The sequence below is a fragment of the Erinaceus europaeus genome, chromosome 15 (genome assembly GCF_950295315.1).
Source record: "Erinaceus europaeus chromosome 15, mEriEur2.1, whole genome shotgun sequence".
In the NCBI taxonomy this organism is placed as follows: domain Eukaryota; kingdom Metazoa; phylum Chordata; class Mammalia; order Eulipotyphla; family Erinaceidae; genus Erinaceus; species Erinaceus europaeus.
In genome coordinates this window covers 45,261,948-45,282,040 of record NC_080176.1, presented here as the reverse complement: position 1 = coordinate 45,282,040, position 20,093 = coordinate 45,261,948, and the positions used below count along the sequence as shown (strand labels likewise).

The window sequence follows — 20,093 nt, the reverse complement described above, 5'->3', positions numbered from 1 at the left end:
TGTAACATGTGCATTCAACCAGGTGCCACCACCCGGCCCCAGGGGATTTCTTCAAGAAAATAGATCAGAAGTTAGCTTTCTCTCAAAAATGTGAAGATGGAAAATATATTATCCATTCTACAGGTGTCTTTTATTCTTCAACTAAATGTTTCTACCTGTGACAGGTTTGTATTAAAATGAACTTACTATCTACATGGGTAGCATATGGGTTTCTTGAGAAATTCTTTCTACAGTATCAGTTTACCAGTTCAGTTTCTGTTAGTTGAATGAGATGGCTACTGTTAACACACGCTTTTAAATACTTATATTCTAATGCCCCTTTCTATAGTACAACATTTCCAGGGAAAGAAGACCTCTTACAGAAATTAAAATGCATACAACAGTGGTATAGGTGTATAACAGAAAATTGTCATTGGGTTAAATTTTAAGAGATTTTTCTAATTAAAAATAATGCTTTGTTATGGTTTCCTGGACAGTACCCAGTATCTTGTATATAGCTGTGCTATTGGAAGCTTCTAATCTACTTGGTCTAGGCTTTTGAGAGAGTCTGCATATCAAATACATAGCCTATATATTAAAAAGATTCAGTTTGTCTTTTGAGAAACTTTGAGACATACAATTGATTTCCCCCTCTCATATTAATTAACTACTGATTTATATGTCTACATTTTGCTAGGAGTGTACATAAACACCATTCCCACCACCAAAGGACTGTGACCCATCCCTCCCGCCCACTTCCACCCCCCACTGGCCCAGGAAGCTACATGCCTACCCCTCACCACTGGGTTTTTACTTTGGTGCCCTACTTACAATTTGATCAGGTCCTGCTTTTAGTTTCCCTTTCAGATCTTCTTAGTCAGCTTCTGTTGATGAGTGGGATCATCCCATACTCATCTTTATCTTTCTGACTTAATTCACTTAACATAATTCCTTCTAGCTCTGTCCAAGATGGCTCCCAGAGGGATAGAAAATGGGAAAGCTATCAGGGGAGGGGGTGGGTTATGGGGATTGGGTGTTGGGAATTGTGTGGAGTTGTACCCCTCCTACCTTATGCTTTTGTTCACTAATCCTTTCTTAAATAAAAAATTAAAAAAAAAATAATGCTTAAATTTTACACTTCATTTGTTAGTGTATAACTTCTGGCTAAGGAGTGCTGTATATAAAAAGATTCAGATTAAGGTAGGAGAAACATTTCTGTTTGCTTATTCAGGTATGGGGGTATGTAATTATCTTTATTGAAATTACAACATGCTCTTCTCTTTTTAAGAAGACAATTTTTAAAATTTTTTTTATATTTTTATTTTATTTATTCCCTTTTGTTGCCCTTGTTGTTTTATTGTTGTAGTTATTATTGTTGTTGTCGTCGTTGTTGGATAGGACAGAGAGAAATGGAGAGAGGAGGGGAAGACAGAGAGGAAGAGAGAAAGATAGACACCTGTAGACCTGCTTCACCGCCTGTGAAGCGACTCCCCTGCACTTGGGGAGCCGGGGTTCGAACCGGGATCCTTATGCCGGGTCCATTTGCTTTGCGACACCTGCGCTTAACCCGCTGCTCTACAGCCTGACTCCCCCCAATTTTTTTTTTTTTACTTTTTCTTTTCGCCACCAGGTTTACTGCTGGGGCTTAATGTCTACATGAATTCACCATTCCTGGTGGTTATTTATTATTTTTTGATACAAGATAAGATATGGGAATAGAGAAAGAAAAAAAAAAAAGCAAGGGAAGAGGACAGAAGGAGGGGGGGAGGTGGGGAGAGAGTAAAACAGACAGACAGACAGAAGGCAGACAACTGCAGTTCTACTCCATTGCTTCTGCAGCTTCTTTCCTGGAAGTGAGGACCTGTAGATTGAACCTTGGCCCTTGTACTTGGTAGTGTGTACCTTCTAACAGGTATGCTACTACCCAGTCTCAGAAAGAACCTTTTAGTAAACCTTGTGGAAGCATGTTTGAAAGTGCTATTTTTAACTGAAGAGATTATCACTTTTTTCTATCATGTTAAGGGAGTTGGTAAATGCAGAGTGACTAATTCTACATAATGATTTCATTTTAATTTCCACCTAATGATTTTAAATAAGATTATATAAATTGTGTTCACACATGTTTTTCTTGTGTAAATTCTGCATGTATTTTTGTCTTATGAATTGTAAATCTTCACTTGTAGTTAACTTGAAAGAGTGCCACAGATCTGCAGACCTCATCCAGTCAAGTGACTCTGACTTTAGAGTTTTAAATGATGGATCAGTATTGACAACCAACCCTGTTGTTTTGTCTGCTGAGAGAAGAGCATTCACCATAACACTTTCTGACACGAAGAAACAAACAAAGGAAGAGATCACTGTGGTTCTAGAACAGCAGAAGAAGGTACGAAATGTACATTGATATTTAGGGCTTTTTTTTTCATCTTAGTGCTTTCAATTTCATAATAGGGGACTTGATTCATGACTCAGCAACAGACCCTACACTTTCTATGCAGGAAGCCCTGCCACATGGGAATACCATACATAGTACTGATGAGGCCTGGGAGGTGCTGAATAAAGAAACGCTGGGAATCACAAGCATGAGGTTCCAAGCTGAATGCCCAGCATCACATAGGCTTGAGTAGTATTTTGGTTCTCTCTCATAAATTAATTTTTTTAAATGTTTATTTATTTATCTTAAATTTTTAAAATATTTATTTACTTTCCCTTTTGTTGCCCTTGTTTTATTGTTGTAGTTATTATTGTTGTTGTTATTGATCTCGTTGTTGGATAGGACAGAGAGAAATGGAGAGAGGAGGGGAAGACAAAGAGGGGGAGAGACCTGCTTCACAGATTGTGAAGCAACCCCCCTGCCTGTGGGGAGCCGGGGGCTCGAACCGGGATCCTTACTCTGGTCCTTGTGCTTTGCGCCACCTGCACTTAACCCACCATGCTACCGCCTGGCTCCTTTATAAATCAATCTTTTTTAAAGACAATACTAAAAACTAGAATAGATAGAACTCCATGCATCAGGAGTGGTGCTTTGATCACTCTCTCTAAAATATAAAATAAAAGATTGTGTTGTAGAGGTGATGCATTGGTACTGCACACATCCTAAATAAACCCTGTTTTCCCCCTGCACTGTACTACAAAAAAACTTGGAGAGTCGGGACCAGGCAGGGACACACCTGGTTAAGTGCACACATTACAGTGCTCAAGGACCCAGGTTCAACCACCTGGTCCCCACCTACAGGGGGAAGGCTTCACAAGTGGTAAAGCCGGGCAGCAGGTGTCTCTTTGTCTATCTTCCTCCTCCCTCTCGATTTCTGGCTGTCTCTCTACAATAAATAAAGATAATAAAAAATTAAAAAAAAACTTGTGGAGTGGATCAAATAAGAAATAAAACTCGGGGCGGGGGGGGGAATTCAGTTCCAAAAAGGATGACAGAGGACCTAGTGGGGGTTGTATTGTTATATGGAAAATTGGGAAATATTATGCATGTACAAACAGTTATATTTGTGGGGGTAGGTAGCATAATGGCTAGGCAAACAGACTTTCATGCCTGAAGCTCTGAAGTCCCAGGTTCAATTCCCCACACCACCTGAGTACTGTTCTGGTTTAAATTAAAAATAAAAAAAAAGTTGTATTTACTGTTGAATGTAAAACATTAATTCCCCAATAAAGAAATTAAAAAAAAGATATTAAACTCTGAGAGTCAGGCAGTAGCACAGCAGGTTAAGCGCACGTGGTGGAAAGCTCTACGACCAGCATAAGGATCCCGGTTCGAGCCCCCAGCTCCCCAGAGGCAGGGGGGTTGTTTCACAAGCAGTGTGAAGCACTATCTTTCTCTCCCCCCTATCTTCCCCTCCTCTCTCCATTTCTCTCTGTCCTATCCAACAACAATGACATCAATAACAACAACAGTAATAATTACAACAATAAAACAAGTGCAACAAAAGGGAATAAATAGATATTACAAAAAAAAGAAAGAAAACTCTTTTCTCCTTCCTAGCCCCTCCTTTTTTTTTTTCCTTTTTCTTTTTTTCTTAACACTGACATTGGACATTGCTTTTGTAAATCTCCATAATTTCTCCTCTGTGAAATATTAACCCACCTATAATGGCTAATTGTGTGTGTGTACCAGCTTAATTACTTTTCAATTAGCTCTGAACTTTTCTGTTAACAGTGTCAACAATTTATTTGTAGTTGTTGATGGCACGAATTAACCTTTTGTATTGCATCTGACCCAGAATCAATAAATGAATTTTAAAATAATTATAAGGGCAGTGGGTCCTATGAAAAGCTTGATTGCAATGCCACAGTGATTCTGGTACCAACCAGGGTGGAAATCCTGGAGTATATATGCGTATGATTAAGAGTGTGCATGGCATGTAGCTGACCATGACTCAGGAAACTATTCATTGCAGTTTAAGATTCCACATCAGCAGGAAAGCTATTTTGAAATTAGTCATACAGATGATTAAAGGCTTGGAGTGGATTGCAACTAATTAGAATTAAGAGTATTCAAGAGAAAGTTCATTTAAATGACTGTTTAGAACATCATTACATGTTTAATAAAATGACTATTGAATTATCAGGAAATATCTCTCCATATCCACCATGAAAATGAACATCACTAAGAAGTTCAGCAGCAATTTTTGCAGTGATGTGAGTGTTAAATACTGCCACGTAGGAGAGCACAGATAGAGTATTAAGACAGTGAAGAAGGGAGTCAGGCAGTAGCTCAGTCGGTTAAACGCACATGGCACAAAGCACAAGGACCAGCACAAAGCACGAGGACCAGTGCAAGGATCAGCTTAAGGATCCAGGTTGGTCTGAGCTCCTGGCTCCCCACCTACAGGGGAGTCACTTCACAGGCAGTGCAGCAGGTCTGCAGGTGTCTTTCTCTCCCCCTCTCTGCCTTCCCCTCCTCTTTCCATTTCTCTCTGTCCTATCTAACAACAACGACAGCAACAGTAACTACAACAATAAAACAACAAGGACAACAAAAGGGAATAAATAAATAAATAAATAATTTTTTTTAAATTTAAATTTATTTATTTAATTTTTATTTGTTATTAGTAGTTTGTTATAAAAATTATAAAACTGTGACCATACTACCACCAAAGTTCAGTATCCCCACATGCCCAGCTCACAGAAATAGCCACCATAGTTCTTGTAAGTATTATAGTTTGGTTGCTCTGTCTTGTTTGAATTTTTCTTTTTAGCAACAAACTTTTAAGTTTATTAAGACTTGTTTTTTATGGATGTGTATATGGTCTGTCTTGATGAATGTTTCATGTTCACTTGACAGTAATACATCATCAGCAATTGTTGAGTACACCATAAATTTCAATTAGATCATGTTAACTAAGTGTATTTTTTGTCTGCTTCATCTATCAATCACTGTGAGAAAGTACATCTGTGGATTGATAATTATAATCAGAACTGAAAGAAAAATTGGTCATAATCTTTTAAATTTTTATTTATTTATTTATTTTTTTTAATATTCTTTTTTTTTATTTAAATTTTTAATTTAAGAAAGGATTAGTGAACAAAAGCATAAGGTAGGAGGGGTACAACTCCACACAATTCCCACCACCCAATCCCCATAACCCACCCTCTCCCATGATAGCCTTCCCATTCTCTAGCCCTCTGGGAGCATGGACCCAGGGTCATTGAGGGTTGCAGAAGGTAGAGGGTCTGGCTTCTGTAATTGCTTCCCCGCTGAACATGGGCGTTGACTGGTCGGTCCATACTCCCAGTCTGCCTCTCTCTTTCCCTAGTAAGGTGTGTCTCTGGGGAAGCTGAGCTCCAGGACACATTGGTGGGGTCTTCAATCCAGGGAAGCCTAGCCAGCATCCTGGTGGCATCTGGAACCTGGTGATTGAAAAGAGAGTTAACATACAAAGCCAAACAATTTGTTGAGCAATCATGGATCCCAAGATTGGAATAGTGGAGAGGAAGTGTTAGGGAGGTACTCACTGCAAACTCTAGTGTAATCCTGCTTTCAGGTATATATTTTGCAGTAGTTTATGGATACGTGTGCACATACGCTCTCTCTCACAGAAACTGGTGTATGTCTAGGTTATGGGACTTTGTTAGAAAGTGAACTACCTGAGATGAAATTAGAGTATACTATAAAAGGAAAGGTCTCACCCGAGTAATGAAGCTGAAGGGTTGTCATTCCACACGTGAAGTCTCTGGATACACACTGAGGTGAAGCATGTTGAGATGGCAATCGTTGCTTTGGTTAGGTTGTGATCGGCGGATGCAATATTATTTGGTATGGATTGGGAGAAGCATACGGGAAAGTGAGCCCTATCCAAGGGTGCCAGGACTGGGGGAAGTAGGGGCTCTATAGTGAAGATGTGAGGTTCCTGCTGTCTTAGGGTTATAAATAAATTTTTAAAAATTAAAAAAAAATCAGTGAAGAATGTGACCCTAGAGGTGGTCCAGTGGGATAAACACTGGATTCTCAAACATGAGGTCCTAAGTTTGATTCCTGGTATTGCTTGCTCCTCAGTCATGTTTTCTCTCTCTCTCTCTCTCTCTCTCTCTCTCTCTCTCTCTCCCCCTCTGTCTCCCTCTCCCTCTCCCTCCCCCCTCCCTTCTTTCTCTCTCTCACTCTCTTTCATTCTCTCTCTCACTCTCTTTCATTCTCTCTCCCCTTCTCTCTCTCCCTTTCTCTCTCCCCCTTCTTTCTCTCTCTCTCCTATACATAAGCAAACATTAAGTAAGACAATAAAGAATAAGTGTTCAAGCTTAGGTACACTTGAAAGAAAGATTTTTGCTGTACAATAAGCACCATCTAGAAATTCTGTTATGCAGAGGATATGCTCTTGATTTTTAATTGGGACTGAGCATGAAGGACAAAAACCTGAAAGCATGGTCAGAGTCATAACCATCATTGAAATGAAATTCTCTAGTTTGTGAACTTGAAAATTTTGGATATGTCCTTTCATAGCCCTCAAATCAAACGACCTATTGATCTGATCTTTAGCTTCAGTACGAAAATTCTGAAGACAGCGTCCTGAGAGGCAGTAAGTCATGGGCTACCCATCATTTCACAATAAAGTGCTCTGTGGTAGTTTTATTTCTCTGTCTCTCCTTCTCAATTTAGATACTGAGGAAAAGACATGCTAAAGAAACTGTCCTGAGACGTTCCAAGAGGAGATGGGCACCTATTCCTTGTTCAATGCAAGAGAATTCCTTAGGACCTTTCCCTATGCTTCTTCAACAAGTAAGTGTCACATTTCCTTTAGTCTGGGCTGCTTTAATTCTAGAGACTCATTGTTCAGGTTTACTAAGCTTTTATTTTTTTAACTCTCAAAAACAGGTTGATTTGATTTAAAATGTGCTCTAAGGTGTAGTAACAGTAGTTGTAACAAGATAAAGGAAATCACTAATAAAAATATCAGAAAAACCTACCATTAATATTCCTTATTAGCTTAAGCATTCGTTTAGCAATTGAGTTTTGAACATCTAATATATATCATGCGGAAGAAGGTTCTCTAGGTATTGAAGATAAAAGTCACAGCCTAGCAGAATTGCTCATTTGGGAAGGTCTCTCTCTGTCTTATTTTAAGTTTTTTCTTTAAAAAAAAAAAACTCTTATTTTGTTTGATAGAACAGAGAGAAGTTGAGAGGGAAGGGGAGCTATACAGGGAGAGGCAGAGAGATACCTGCAGTCCCGCTTCTTCACTCATGAAGCTTTCCCCTGCAGGTGAAGACTGGACACTTGAACTTGGGTTGTTGTGCATGCACTTAACCAGATGTACCACCCCGACCCCAGGATGTTTTTCTTGCTATAAAAGTGACTCAGGTTCAAGCCCACAGAAGCAGTACCATGATTCTTTTTCTTTCCACATATATTTGATTTTGATTATTATTGTTATAGTTATTGTTGTTATTGATGTTGTTGTTGAATAAGACAGAGAGAAATGGAGAGGGGGGAGAGAAAGACATCTGCAGACCTGCTTTGCCGCTTGTGAAGTGACTCCCCTGTAGGTGGGGAGTCGGGGGCTCGAACAGGGATCCTTAGGCCGGTCCTTGCGCTTTGTGCCACCTACCCTTACCCCGCTGCGCTGCTGCGCTACTGCCGGACTCCCACCCTCCATATATATTTGAAATATATATATATATATAGTTGTTTCAGTGAAGCCTGGGGTAACTCAGAAACAATGACATCATCTCACTTGCTCTCATGATATGTTTCAGTCTAGTGAGAGAGGATACATTAACAAGTGATTATATCACTGAAAAACGGTGTACTGGAGCAAGGTTAGAATTCATAGTGTGAGAACTGTCTTGATATGAGATGTTGTATAAAACAAGAAGATACTTACTGGACTTCTCCTTCAGCTGAGGAATGGGGAAGTGTGTATAGGCAATTAATTATGAAAGCAGAGGGAAGTGCAGAGGTGAAAGCCCATGTGACTCCTTAGAGAGGTCTTTCAAGGTATAATAGATAGAGCTGGGCTATGAAGCATAAGAGCCAGGTGATAGTGAAACCATAATGAACTTATATGTTCTTTTAGGAAATTTTGCTTTTTCCAGAAATAAAGAAAAAATTGTGTGGTCCTGGATGTGGCACAGTGGATAAACTATTGGACTGTGAAGCTTGAGGTCCCTCGTTCAATCCCCAGCAGTACATGTACCACAGTGATGTCTGCTTCTTTATCTTCCCTTCTATCTTTCTCATAAATAAATAAATTAAAAAAATAAATATTTTTAAATAGAAAAAGAAAGTTATTATAAAAAAGAAAAAAATTATATAGGCTTAGATATACTTAGCAAAAATATAAAGTATCTATAATGGGAGCCATTACTGACTTCAGGCTGTGTATGGTATTCTCCTTGCCTTTCCCTCTGATTTTTTATTACTATACCAAAGTGTTACCTGCTTATTTTTTAATATCATTTCATACTTATGTGTTTTTTGTTTGTTTTTGTTTTTGTTTTGTCAGAACGCTGCTCAGCTATGCCCTATCTATGGTGGCGCAGGGAATTGAAACTGGGCCTTTGGAATCTCAGACACAAAAGTTTTTTTTTTTTTTTTTTTTTTGCATAAACATGATGCTGCCTTACCTACCCTAACACTTACTTTTGATCTGCCTAGTTCCAGATTCTTAGTTCATCTATATGATAATTGAACTATTAGTGCCGAGAGACAATTGAGAGAAATGATTCCTGGGCTGATCCAGCAGAGTGAAAGCTTTGTTGTGTGTGAGGACCTGGCTGGGAGCCTCTGGCCACCACATGGGAGTAATACTCAACACACACACACACACACACACACACACACACACACACACACACACACTCACAACCTTCAAAAGCAGCAGAGCACTTGTGTGTGGTGTCTCTCCTTTTTTCTCTCTTTTCTTTATCTATCTCTATCCCTTAACGTTCTAACAATAAAAAAAATAAAAGATTAAGTGGGAATTGAAATCATGCAGGCACAGTGATACTTGTAGGAAAAAAAAAAGGAAAATTAAAAAAGAAATTATTTCTAAGTATTAAAGTTATTCTGATCATAGTTGATTTTGGCTTTTGCACTTTCCTTTTTAAAATACTTTCTTTATTCTTCTTCTAAGACACCATTTATCTAATGTGCTGTTCAACTCACTGACACTCCTTATATGCTTTTCTTTTTAAAAATTTTTTTAAAATATTTATTCCCTTTTGTTGCCCTTGATTTTTTATTGTTGTAATTATTGCTGTTTTTGTTGTTGGATAGGACAGAGAGAAATGGAGAGAGGAGGGGAACAGAGAAGGGGGGAGAAAGATAGACACCTGCAGACCTGCTTCACTGCCTGTGAAGTGACTCCCTTGCAGGTGGGGAGCCGGGGCTCGAACCGGGATCCTTCCACCAATCCTTGTGTTTTGTGCCACATGCGCTTAACCCACTATGCTACCACCTGACTCCCCCTTATATGTTTTTCTGTGTCTTCCTTACTCCTATATCCTCCTCCCCTTCAGTCTGGTTTCTATACTTTGTAGAGGTCCAAAGTTCGGCCCATAAATAATGTTCCTTTTAAAATTACATTCACCATTTTAGTCCATCTTTACTGTTTCACCATCTCTCACTATTTCACAGCTTTAAGTCCTCTTTACACATTTGAGACTTAAGAATATTTATTGTTATCTCTAACTACCTACTTGATATTTTTTTTGCATTGAAAGTTATTGGTTTTTCTTTTTTTTTAAATTTTTTATTTAAGAAAGGATTAATGAACAAAAACATAAAGTAGGAGGGGTACAACTCCACACAATTCCCACCACCCAATCTCCATAACCCACCCCCTCCCAAGATAGCTTCCCATTCTCTAGCCCTCTGGGAACATGGACCCAGGGTCGTTGAGGGTTGGAGAAGGTAGAAGGTCTGGCTTCTGTAATTGCTTCCCCGCTGAACATGGGCATTGACTGGTCGGTCCATACTCCCAGTCTGCCTCTCTCTTTCCCTAGTAGGGTGTGTCTCTGGGGAAGCTGAGCTCCAGGACACATTGGTGGGGTCTTCAATCCAGGGAAGCCTGGCCAGCATCCTGGTGGCATCTGGAACCTGGTGATTGAAAAGAGAGTTAACATACGAAGCCAAACAATTTGTTGAGCAATCATGGATCCCAAGCTTGGAATAGTGGAGAGGAAGTGTTAGGGAGGTACTCACTGCAAACTCTAGTGTACTTCTGCTTTCAGGTATATATTTTGCAGTAGTTTATGGATATGTGTGCACATAAGCTCTCTCTCATAGAAACTGGTGTAAATCTAGGTTATGGGACTTTATTAGAAAGTGAACTGGGAGTCGGGCTGTGGCGCAGCGGGTTAAGCGCAGGTGGCGCAAAGCGCAAAGACCTGGATAAGGATCCAGGTTTGAACCCCGGCTCCCCACCTGCAGGGGGGTTGCTTCACAGGCGGTGAAGTAGGTCTGCAGGTGTCTGTCTTTCTCTCCTCCTCTCTGTCTTCCCCTCCTCTCTCCATTTCTCTCTGTCCTATCCAACAACGACAACAACAATAATAACTACAACAATAAAACAACAAAGGGCAACAAAAGGGAATCAATAAATAAAATAAATATTTAGAAAGTGAACTACCTGAGATGAAATTAGAGTGTACTATAAAAGGAAAGGTCTCACCCGAGAAATGAAGCTGAAGGGTTGTCATTCCACACGTGAAGTCTCTGGACACAGTCTGAGGTGAAGCATGTTGAGGTGGCAATCGTTGCGTTGGTTAGGTTGTGATCGGCAGATGCAATATTATTTGGATTGGATTGGGAGATGCATACGGGAAAGTGGGCCCTATCCAAGGGTTCCAGGACTGGGGGAAGTAGGGGTTCTATAGTGGAGATGTGAGGTTCCTGCTGTCTTAGGGTTCAAAACGACAATTGATAGTTAATGTTATCATCACATTATTTGTTAATTGGGTTAACTTTGAAAAGTCCTTTTGTTATGGTTTGCTGTACAGTATCCAGTATCTTATATATAGCTGTGCTATAGGATGCTTCTGATCTACTTGGTCTAGGCTTTTGAGAGAGTCCGCGTATCAAATACACAGCCTATATATTAAAAAGATTCAGTTTGTGTTTTGAGAAACTTTGAGACATACAATTGATTTTCCCCCTCTCATATTAATTAACTACTGATTTATATGTCTAAATTTTGCTAGGAGTGTATATAAACACCATTCCCACCACCAAAGGACTGTGACCCATCCCTCCCACCCACTCCCACCCCCCACTGGCCCAGGAAACTACATGTCTACCCCTCACCACTGGGTTTTTACTTTGGTGCCCTACTTAACAATTTGATCAGTTCCTGCTTTTAGTTTCCCTTTCAGATCTTCTTAATCAACTTCTGTTGATGAGTGGGATCATCCCATACTCATCTTTATCTTTATGACTTAGTTCACTTAACATAATTCCTTCTAGCTCTGTCCAAGATGGGTCAGAGAAGGTGGGTTCATTGTTTTTGATAGCTGCATAGTATTCCATTGTGTATATATACCACAGCTTTCTCAGCCACTCATCTGTTGTTGGGCACCTGGGTTGCTTCCAGGTTTTAGCTATTATGAATTGTACTGCTATGAACATAGGACTACACACCTCTTTTTGGTTGGGTGTTATGGAGTCCTTGGGGTATAAACCCAGGAGAGGAATTACTGGATCATATGGAAGGTCCATGTCTAGCCTTCTGAGAGTTTTCCAGACTGCTCTCCACAGAGGCTGGACCAATTTACATTCCCACCAGCAATGTAAAAGGGTTCCTCTGTCCCCACATCCTCTCCAGCATTTGTTGCTGCTGTCCTTTTTGATGTATGCCATTCTTACAGGAGTGAGGTGGTATCTTAGTGTTGTCTTAATTTGCATTTCTCTGACAATCAGTGACCTAGAGCAGTTTTTCATATGTTTGTTAGCCTTTTGGATCTCCTCTGAGGTGAATGTTTTGTTCATATCCTCTGCCCATTTTTGGATGGGGTCATTTGCTTTTTTGGTGCTAAGTTTGCTAAGCTCTTTATATATTTTGGTGATTAGTTTCTTGTCTGATGTCTGGCATGTGAAGATCTTCTCCCATTCTGTGAAGGGTCTCTCTGTTTGTTTAATAGTTTCTTTGGATGTGCAGAAGCTTTTCAATTTGATGTAGCCCCATTGGTTTGTTTCTGCTTTAGTCTTCCTTGCAGTTGGGTTTGATTCATCAAAGATGTCCTTGAGGTATAGGTGGGAAAATGTTTTACCAATGTGTTCCTCTAAGTATTTGAATGTTTCTGGTCTGACATCTAGGTCTTTGATCCATTTGGAGTTGATTTTTCTTTCTGGTGAGATAAAGTGGTTCAATTTCATTCTTCTGCATGTTTCAACCCAGTTTTCCCAGCTCCATTTATTGAAGAGAGCCTCCTTTTTCCATTTAATCATTTGGCCCCCTTATCAAAGATTAGATGCCCATAGCTGTTGGGATTTACTTCTGGGCTTTCAATTCTGTTCCACTGGTCTGTATGCCTATTTTTGTTCCAGTACCATGCTGTTTTGATGATGATGGCTTTATAATATAGTTTAAGGTCTGGGAGTGTGATGCCTCCATTTCTGTTTCATTTCCTTAAGATGGTTTTGGCAATTCTAGGTGTTTTCATGTTCCAGATAAATGATTGTAGTGTGTGTTCTATTCTCTTAAAGAATCTTGGTGGAACTTTGATGGGTATTGCATTAAATTTGTATTTGGCTCTGGGGAGAATATTCATTTTGATGATATTTATTCTTCCAATCCATGAGCATGGGATATCTTTCCATTTCTTGGTATCAGTTTCTATTTCCTTGAGTAGCGACTCATAGTTTTCAGCATACAAGTCTTTCACTTCTTTGGTCAACTTTATCCTAGGTATTTGATTGATTTTGCTGAAACAGTAAATGGGAGTGATTTCTGGATGTCTTCTTCAGATTTAGTGTTTGCATAAAGAAATACCACTGATTTTTGTACATTGATTTTGTAGCCTGATACCTTGCTATATTGCCTAATAACTTCCAGTAGTTTTCTGCTGGATTCTTTAGGTCTTTCTATGTATACTATCATATCATCTGCAAATAGTGAGAGCTTGACTTCTTCCCTTCCAATCTGTATTCCTTTGATTTCTTTCTCTTGCCTGATTGCTATGGCAAGAATTTCCAATACTATGTTGAAGAGTAACGGTGACAGTGGACAGCCCTGTCTAGTCCCCGATCTGAGGGGGAATGCTTTCAGCTTCTGTCCATTGAGTATGATGTTGGCTGTAGGTTTGCTATATATAGACTCCACTATCTTGAGGAGTTTCCCATCTATTCCCATTTTTTGTAGAGTTTTGAGCATGAATGGTTTTTGGATTTTGTCAAAGGCTTTCTCTGCATCTATTGAGATAATCATGTGTTTTTTGGCTTTGCTTTTATTGATGTGGTGAATGACATTGATTGACTTACAGATGTTGAACCAGCCTTGGATTCCTGGGATGAATCCCACTTGATCATGATGAACAATCTTTTTGATGTGTTCCTGTATCCGGTTGGCCAAGATCTTGTTTAATATTTTGGCATCTATGTTCATCAAAGATATTGGTCTGTAGTTTTCCTTTTTTGTTCTGTCCCTATCAGCTTTTGGTATCAGAGTGATGTTGGCTTCATAAAAGGTGGAAGGGAGTATTCCTGTTTCTTCAATCTTATGGAATAGCTTAAGAAGTATGGGTATTAACTGTTTCCTGAAAGTTTTGTAGAATTCATTTGTGAAGCCATCTGGTCCAGGACTTTTGTTGTTGGGGAGATTCTTAATACCGGTTTCAATTTCTTTGTCTGTGATTGGTGCATTTAGATTTTGTAGTTCTTCTTGGTTCAGTTTTGGAAGTGCATAGGTTTCTAGGAATTGTTCCATTTCTTCCAGATTCTCTAGCTTGGTGTCATATAGTTCTTTATAGAAGTTTCCCAGGATTCTCTGGATTTCTGTGGTGTCAGTTGTGATATCTCCTCTATCATTTACAATTCTATTAATTTGAGTCTTCTCTCTTTTTTGTTTGGTGAGTCTGGCTAGGGGTTTGTCAATTTTGTTTAATCTTTCAAAGAACCAACATTTGGCTTCATTGATCTTTTGTATGGTTCTTTTATTTTCGATGTTGTTTATTTCTGCTCAAACTTTAGTGATTTCTGTCCTTCTGGTTGCTTTAGGGTTCCTTTGTTCCTCTTCCTCTAAGTCCTTGAGGTGTGCAGTAAGGTCATTCATTTGAGCTTCTTCTTGGTGTTTAATATGTGATTGTATGGCTATAAGTTTCCCTCTCAGTACTGCTTTAGCTGTGTCCCAAATATTTTGATAGGTTGTGTCTTCATTTTCATTAGTTTCCAGGAACATTAGAATTTCCTGTTTGAGTGAGTCTCTGACCCAGTGGTTCTTAAGGAGCATGTTGTTTAGTTTCCAAATTCTGTGTCTTTTAATAATTTTCCGTTTGTTGTTAAATGTTAGTTTTACTCCACTGTGGTCTGAGGAGATACTTGGGATGATTTCAATGCTCTTGAATTTATTGATGCTGTCTTTGTGGCCTAACATGTGGTCTATCCTTGAGTATGTATTATGTGGATTTGAAAAGAAGGTGTATTCCAGTTTTTTTGGGTCGAGGAGTCTGAAAATGTCCAAGAGGTCTAGTGTGTTGATCTCTTCATTCAATTCTCTTGTATCTTTATTGGTTCTCTGCTTTGTTGATCTGTCTTAGTGTGAAAGTGGGGTATTGAAGTCTCCCACTATTATTGTATTACTATTGATGTATTTTTGAAATTCTTTCAGTAGATGCTTAATGTATTTAGATGGTCCCTCGTTGGGTGCATAGATGTTAATAATTGTTAAGTCTTCTTGGCTGATTGATCCTCTAATCATTATGTAATGTCCTTGCCTTTCTTTTATTACTGTATTTAATTTAAAATCTATCATATCTGAGATGAGAATGGCTGTTCCTGCCCTTTTTTGTGGTCCGTTAGCCTGTATGATAGTTTTCCATGCTTTAACTTTAAGTCTGTGTTTATCTTGTTGTGACAGATGGGATTCTTGCAAGCAGCATATGGTTGGGTTATGTTTTCTGATCCATCCCCCCACCCTGTGCCTTTTGATGGGTGAGTTTAAGCCATTAACATTTATTGATATTATGGATTTTATGTATTGTAGTGCCATTGTTCTAAAAAAGAATTTGTTTGCTCTGATATATTGCAAGTATTATAGTGATGTTCTTGTTTATAAGAGGTCTTTTAGTACCTCTTTCAGGTCCGGCTTGGTGATGGTTGCCTCCTTTAACTGTTGTTTATCTAAGAAGGTTTTGATCCCTCCATCTAGTTTGAATGAAAGTCTAGCAGGATATATTATCCTTGGTTGAAACCCTTTTTCATTCAGGGCTCGATAGATATCTTGCCACTCCCTTCTGGCTTTTAGAGTTTGTGTGGAGATGTCTGCAGATAATCTTATGGGTTTTCCCTTGTATGTGACTTTTTGTTTCTCTCTTGCAGCCTTTAGGATCCTTTCTTTATCCTTACTTCTTCTCATTGTGACTATGATGTGTCTTGGTGTCTTCAGGTCTGGGTTGATTTTGTTTGGTACTCTCTGGGCCTCTTGAACCTTGATATCCTTTCTGTTATTCAGGTCTGGGACGTTTTCTTGTATTATTTCCTCTAGAATGTTTGCTTCCCCTTCCTCTCTTTCTTCCTCTGGCAGGCCAATTATACGAATGTTACTTCTTTTGATATCATCCCATATGTATCTGTTGTTGTTTTCAGTGTCTCTCAATCTCTTTTTAAGCTCTTTCACCTCTTTCTTTGTTTTCTCTAACTCATCCTCTGTCTGACTAATTCTGTTTTCTGCTTCTGTTAGTCTGCTTTCCCTTGCCTCAGCTTCTTTCTTCATTACAGCTATTTCAGCTTTCAGTTCTCTAATTGTCTCAAGATAATCAGTATTTTCCTTGGGGGTCTCAACTGTTGTTTCCCTAATACTGCCATTCCTTTCCTCCAATGTGGTTTTCATTTCTGTGATTAATAAGTTTATTATTGCTTGCATACATTTCTTATCTATGGTTACTTCTGGCTGATTTGTAGTTTCTTCTGGGCTCTTGTCTTCATTCATTGGAGTAGCAGTTTTATTTGTTTTTGATCTACCCATTTTTTTATTTATGTGTTTCTTTCTTCTTTTTTTATGCTCTGTTGTTCCTCAGTTGTTGTGTCTTGAGTACAAGTAACACTGTACTAAATACCTTAAGACAATTGCACTCACCAACCTCAGGAATTACAGTAGCAACTGAAGTAAGTATTGAAGTAGTTTAATCGTTACCAGTTAGCCAAAAAATTTCTCCATTTCGTGAAAAAATAGTAACCAAATCCCAGTGAAGAAAGAGAAAAGAAAAAGAGGATAGCAAGAATAGACACTTATGCAAATCTACTATCCACCGTATATTCTAGGGGTAACAAGAGGGGAAAGGGAACTAGAGCAGAGATACACACATAGAGAGTCCACTCTGAGTCAGATTTCTTCCCCAAAGTAATTCACAAATTCAGAAAGGCAAAGAAGAAGGAAGAAGTGTATGACAAGATTTAAAAAAAAAAAGAGAGAGATAGAGAGAGACAAGAGAGAGAAAAGGGAGAAGATAATAAAAAGAGTTGTAATTAAAGAGCAGTGCAAGGAACTTCCCAAATGTGTATCAGTGAATTCAAAAAAGCACCCTGTTTGGTGGTGTGGCGTATCCTGCTAGGAGCTGGTCCCCAGGGACTGCTTGTGGCAGGGGGGTGGGGATGGGGGAGGTATGCTTGAAAATTAAAAGGAAGAAAAAAGATTTTTTTCTCCTACTCTAATTCTTAACCCAAATTAAGTTATAGTCATCTCCTTGTCACCACTATGACACCTTATTGGCTGGCCTGCTAAAGGCAGAAAATCCTATTGTTTCCAGGGGATGTGTTCGGAGCTCAGCGGCTAGCAGCTTCTCAGTCCACCATCTTCCGGGAAACCCCCCCCCTCCAGACTTTTTTAAAGGATTTCTCGAAAATGAAAACTAGCTCCAAGTCCTTTGATCCAATGAGAGCTATACTTAAGAAGTCTTTGGATCCGCCCTCAGGGTCGCGGTGGCCCCTGGAGACTCCCAAGAGAAAGCCCCCGAGCTACAGTGCTCCCTCAGGGTCCTCTGCTGGCCGCCCAGCATCGCTCTGCAACCGGCGGAGGAGCCGCCTTCCTGGGTGGAGGACAATGCCCATCGCACCCGCCTTGCCCGGCGCCTCCTGGGAAGTCTGGAGCAGCCCGCCCGCTAGTCCATGCCACCTTTACTCTAATTCTTAACCCAAATTAAATTATAGTCACCTCTCTGGTGACTATAATTATTGACTGGCCTGCTAAAGGCAGAAAATCCTACCGTTTCCAGATGTGATCAGAGCACACGCTGCTAGCAGCTTCTCAGTCCGCCATCTTCCCCGATATTTTTTTTTAACTTGGATGAAAATACTGAGTACCAGAAATTGCTAGAATCCAGAGGAACAGGAAAGCCTTTATGTAGTTACCTATACATCATACTCTGAAGAAGACTGGGTAGAAATGTACATGTACATGATGCCATCTGCTATAGCATAGTTGCAACTTCATCTTAGGTATTTCCCTTGAATTTATGAGCTTATGGTAGTGGTTCTATCTTCAGATTATACCAGAATCTAACCGCTGCTCACCACCTCTGTTATTACTATGTTAATGTAACAAACTTCTATTTTTCTCCCAGATTTCTGTAGTAACTTTCAAAATAGCCTTCCTGCTTTTCCCCTAATGTCTAAGTTATGTGTATTTCCTAAGTATAGTCTTAAAAGCACTAAGAATTATCTTTTTTAGATGTGAATCAGATGATGTCATTCTTGTCTAAAGTCTTCATTGATTGACTCCAAGAAAAAGCCAACAAACATCCTTGGAATCAGTAGAATCATGTGCTTCCTGTTACATAGTCATCCTGATCTACTTTCCCCCATGAATTTGCTTTTTTCCTATGACAAGAAACTCTCTGCAACCATTTGAACACAGAAACACTAGACACTTTTCTATCTATCCGGGAGCTTTGTAGTTTCTTTGTCCTCTACTGGGAAGAACTTTAGGTGTCTATTCTCATCACTCACTATTTTAGTTCTTTTCAGTTTCTCTCCCTAAAAACCACCAATTTGGGAGTCAGGCAGTAGCGCAGCAGGTTAAGCGCATGTGGAGCAAAGCTCAAGGACCGGTGTAAGGATCTCAGTTCGAGCCCCTGCCTCCCCGCTTCAGGAAAGTCGCTTCACAGGTGGTGAAGCAGATCTGCAAGTATCTATCTTTCACTCCCCCTCTCTGTCTTCCCCTTCTCTCTCCATTTCTATCTGCCCTATCTAACAACAATGACATCAACAACAACATCAATAATAACTACAACAACAATAAAAAACAAGGGTAACTGAAGGGAAAATAATATATAAAAATTTTTTAAAAATAAAAGTAAAAACCACCAACTTGCCATTCCCTTCTTCTTTGATTTATTCTTATCAATGATTGGTTTGATTCCTATTCTTTTTCCAAAATACTGGACAAAAAATTATGGCAGATTGCTATTAATCTGAGCTTTTGGTTATCATTTATGTTGGACATTTAGTGGTTTTTAAAAACAAGCCTTTTTTCAAATGCTTATTACTATGTGTTGATGAATCACAAATGTGTATACTATTTATTAAATTCATGTTTTTGACATTAAAATAAAAACATAGACTTGATTTAAAATAGCATTTTAATAGTAATTTTTACACACTATTTTTTCTTTTAGGTCCAATCTGATGCAGCACAGAACTATACTATCTTTTACTCAATAAGTGGACGTGGAGTTGACCAAGAACCTTTAAATTTGTTTTTCATAGAAAGAGATACTGGAAATCTGTATTGCACCCGGCCTGTGGATCGTGAAGAATATGACGTTTTTGATGTAGGATTTTTTTTTTTATTGACTTAGTCATTTTAAATAACTCAAATACATGTCTTATGGTATTTCATCACTCTTTCTTGTCTTCTCGCACTCTCCTCTGAGATGCTATCCTGGAGTTAAAAAAATATAAAAATATATGAGTTTATTACTGAAGGTATCTACAAAGAGCATAGTAAGAGATAAAGAGTTAGCATTCTTTCTCTCTCTGATACTGTATGACGACCTACTGACCCTGCTTTTGCTTCTTTGCAGTTGGTAGCCTATGCGTCAACTGCCGACGGATACTCAGCAGACTTGCCTCTTCCACTACCCATCAGAGTGGAGGATGAAAATGACAATCATCCTGTTTTCACAGAATCAGTTTATAATTTTGAAGTTCCAGAAAGTAGTAGACTCGGTAAGACAACTTTTTAAAAAAGATTTTATTTATTTATTTATGAGAAAGATAGGAGAAAGAGAAAGAGAAAGAACCAGACATCACTCTGAACATGTGCTGCCAGGGATTTAACTCATGTCCTCATGTTTGAAATTCTAGTGCCTTAGCCACTGCGCCACCTGTCGGACCATGAGACAACTTTTAAGAATAAAGTGTATATCAAGTTATATATCCTTGTATACATTTTGAGACAATGAGGTCTATATAATCAAGTCCATGCCATCTAGAAATAACAACAGTATCCAATTTACCAGAT

The 20,093-nt window shown here is 39.0% G+C and overlaps 1 protein-coding gene across 3 annotated transcripts in view; it reads left to right on the top strand.

Moving 5' to 3' along the window:
- The window catches only part of LOC103111638 (desmocollin-3), a 56,582-nt gene that overhangs the window by 11,001 nt on the left and 25,488 nt on the right, over positions 1–20,093 (top strand). For 2 of the 3 annotated variants that reach the window (XM_060173654.1, XM_060173655.1), the window contains exons 1-3: positions 7,061–7,201; positions 19,246–19,401; positions 19,654–19,798. In XM_060173654.1, the coding sequence (XP_060029637.1) occupies positions 7,157–7,201; positions 19,246–19,401; positions 19,654–19,798 (346 nt within the window). In that variant the 5' untranslated portion in view covers positions 7,061–7,156. Of the gene's footprint in view, positions 1–2,162; positions 2,363–7,060; positions 7,202–19,245; positions 19,402–19,653; positions 19,799–20,093 lie in introns of those variants that run through there. The other variant, XM_007520955.2, reaches the window with a different exon arrangement.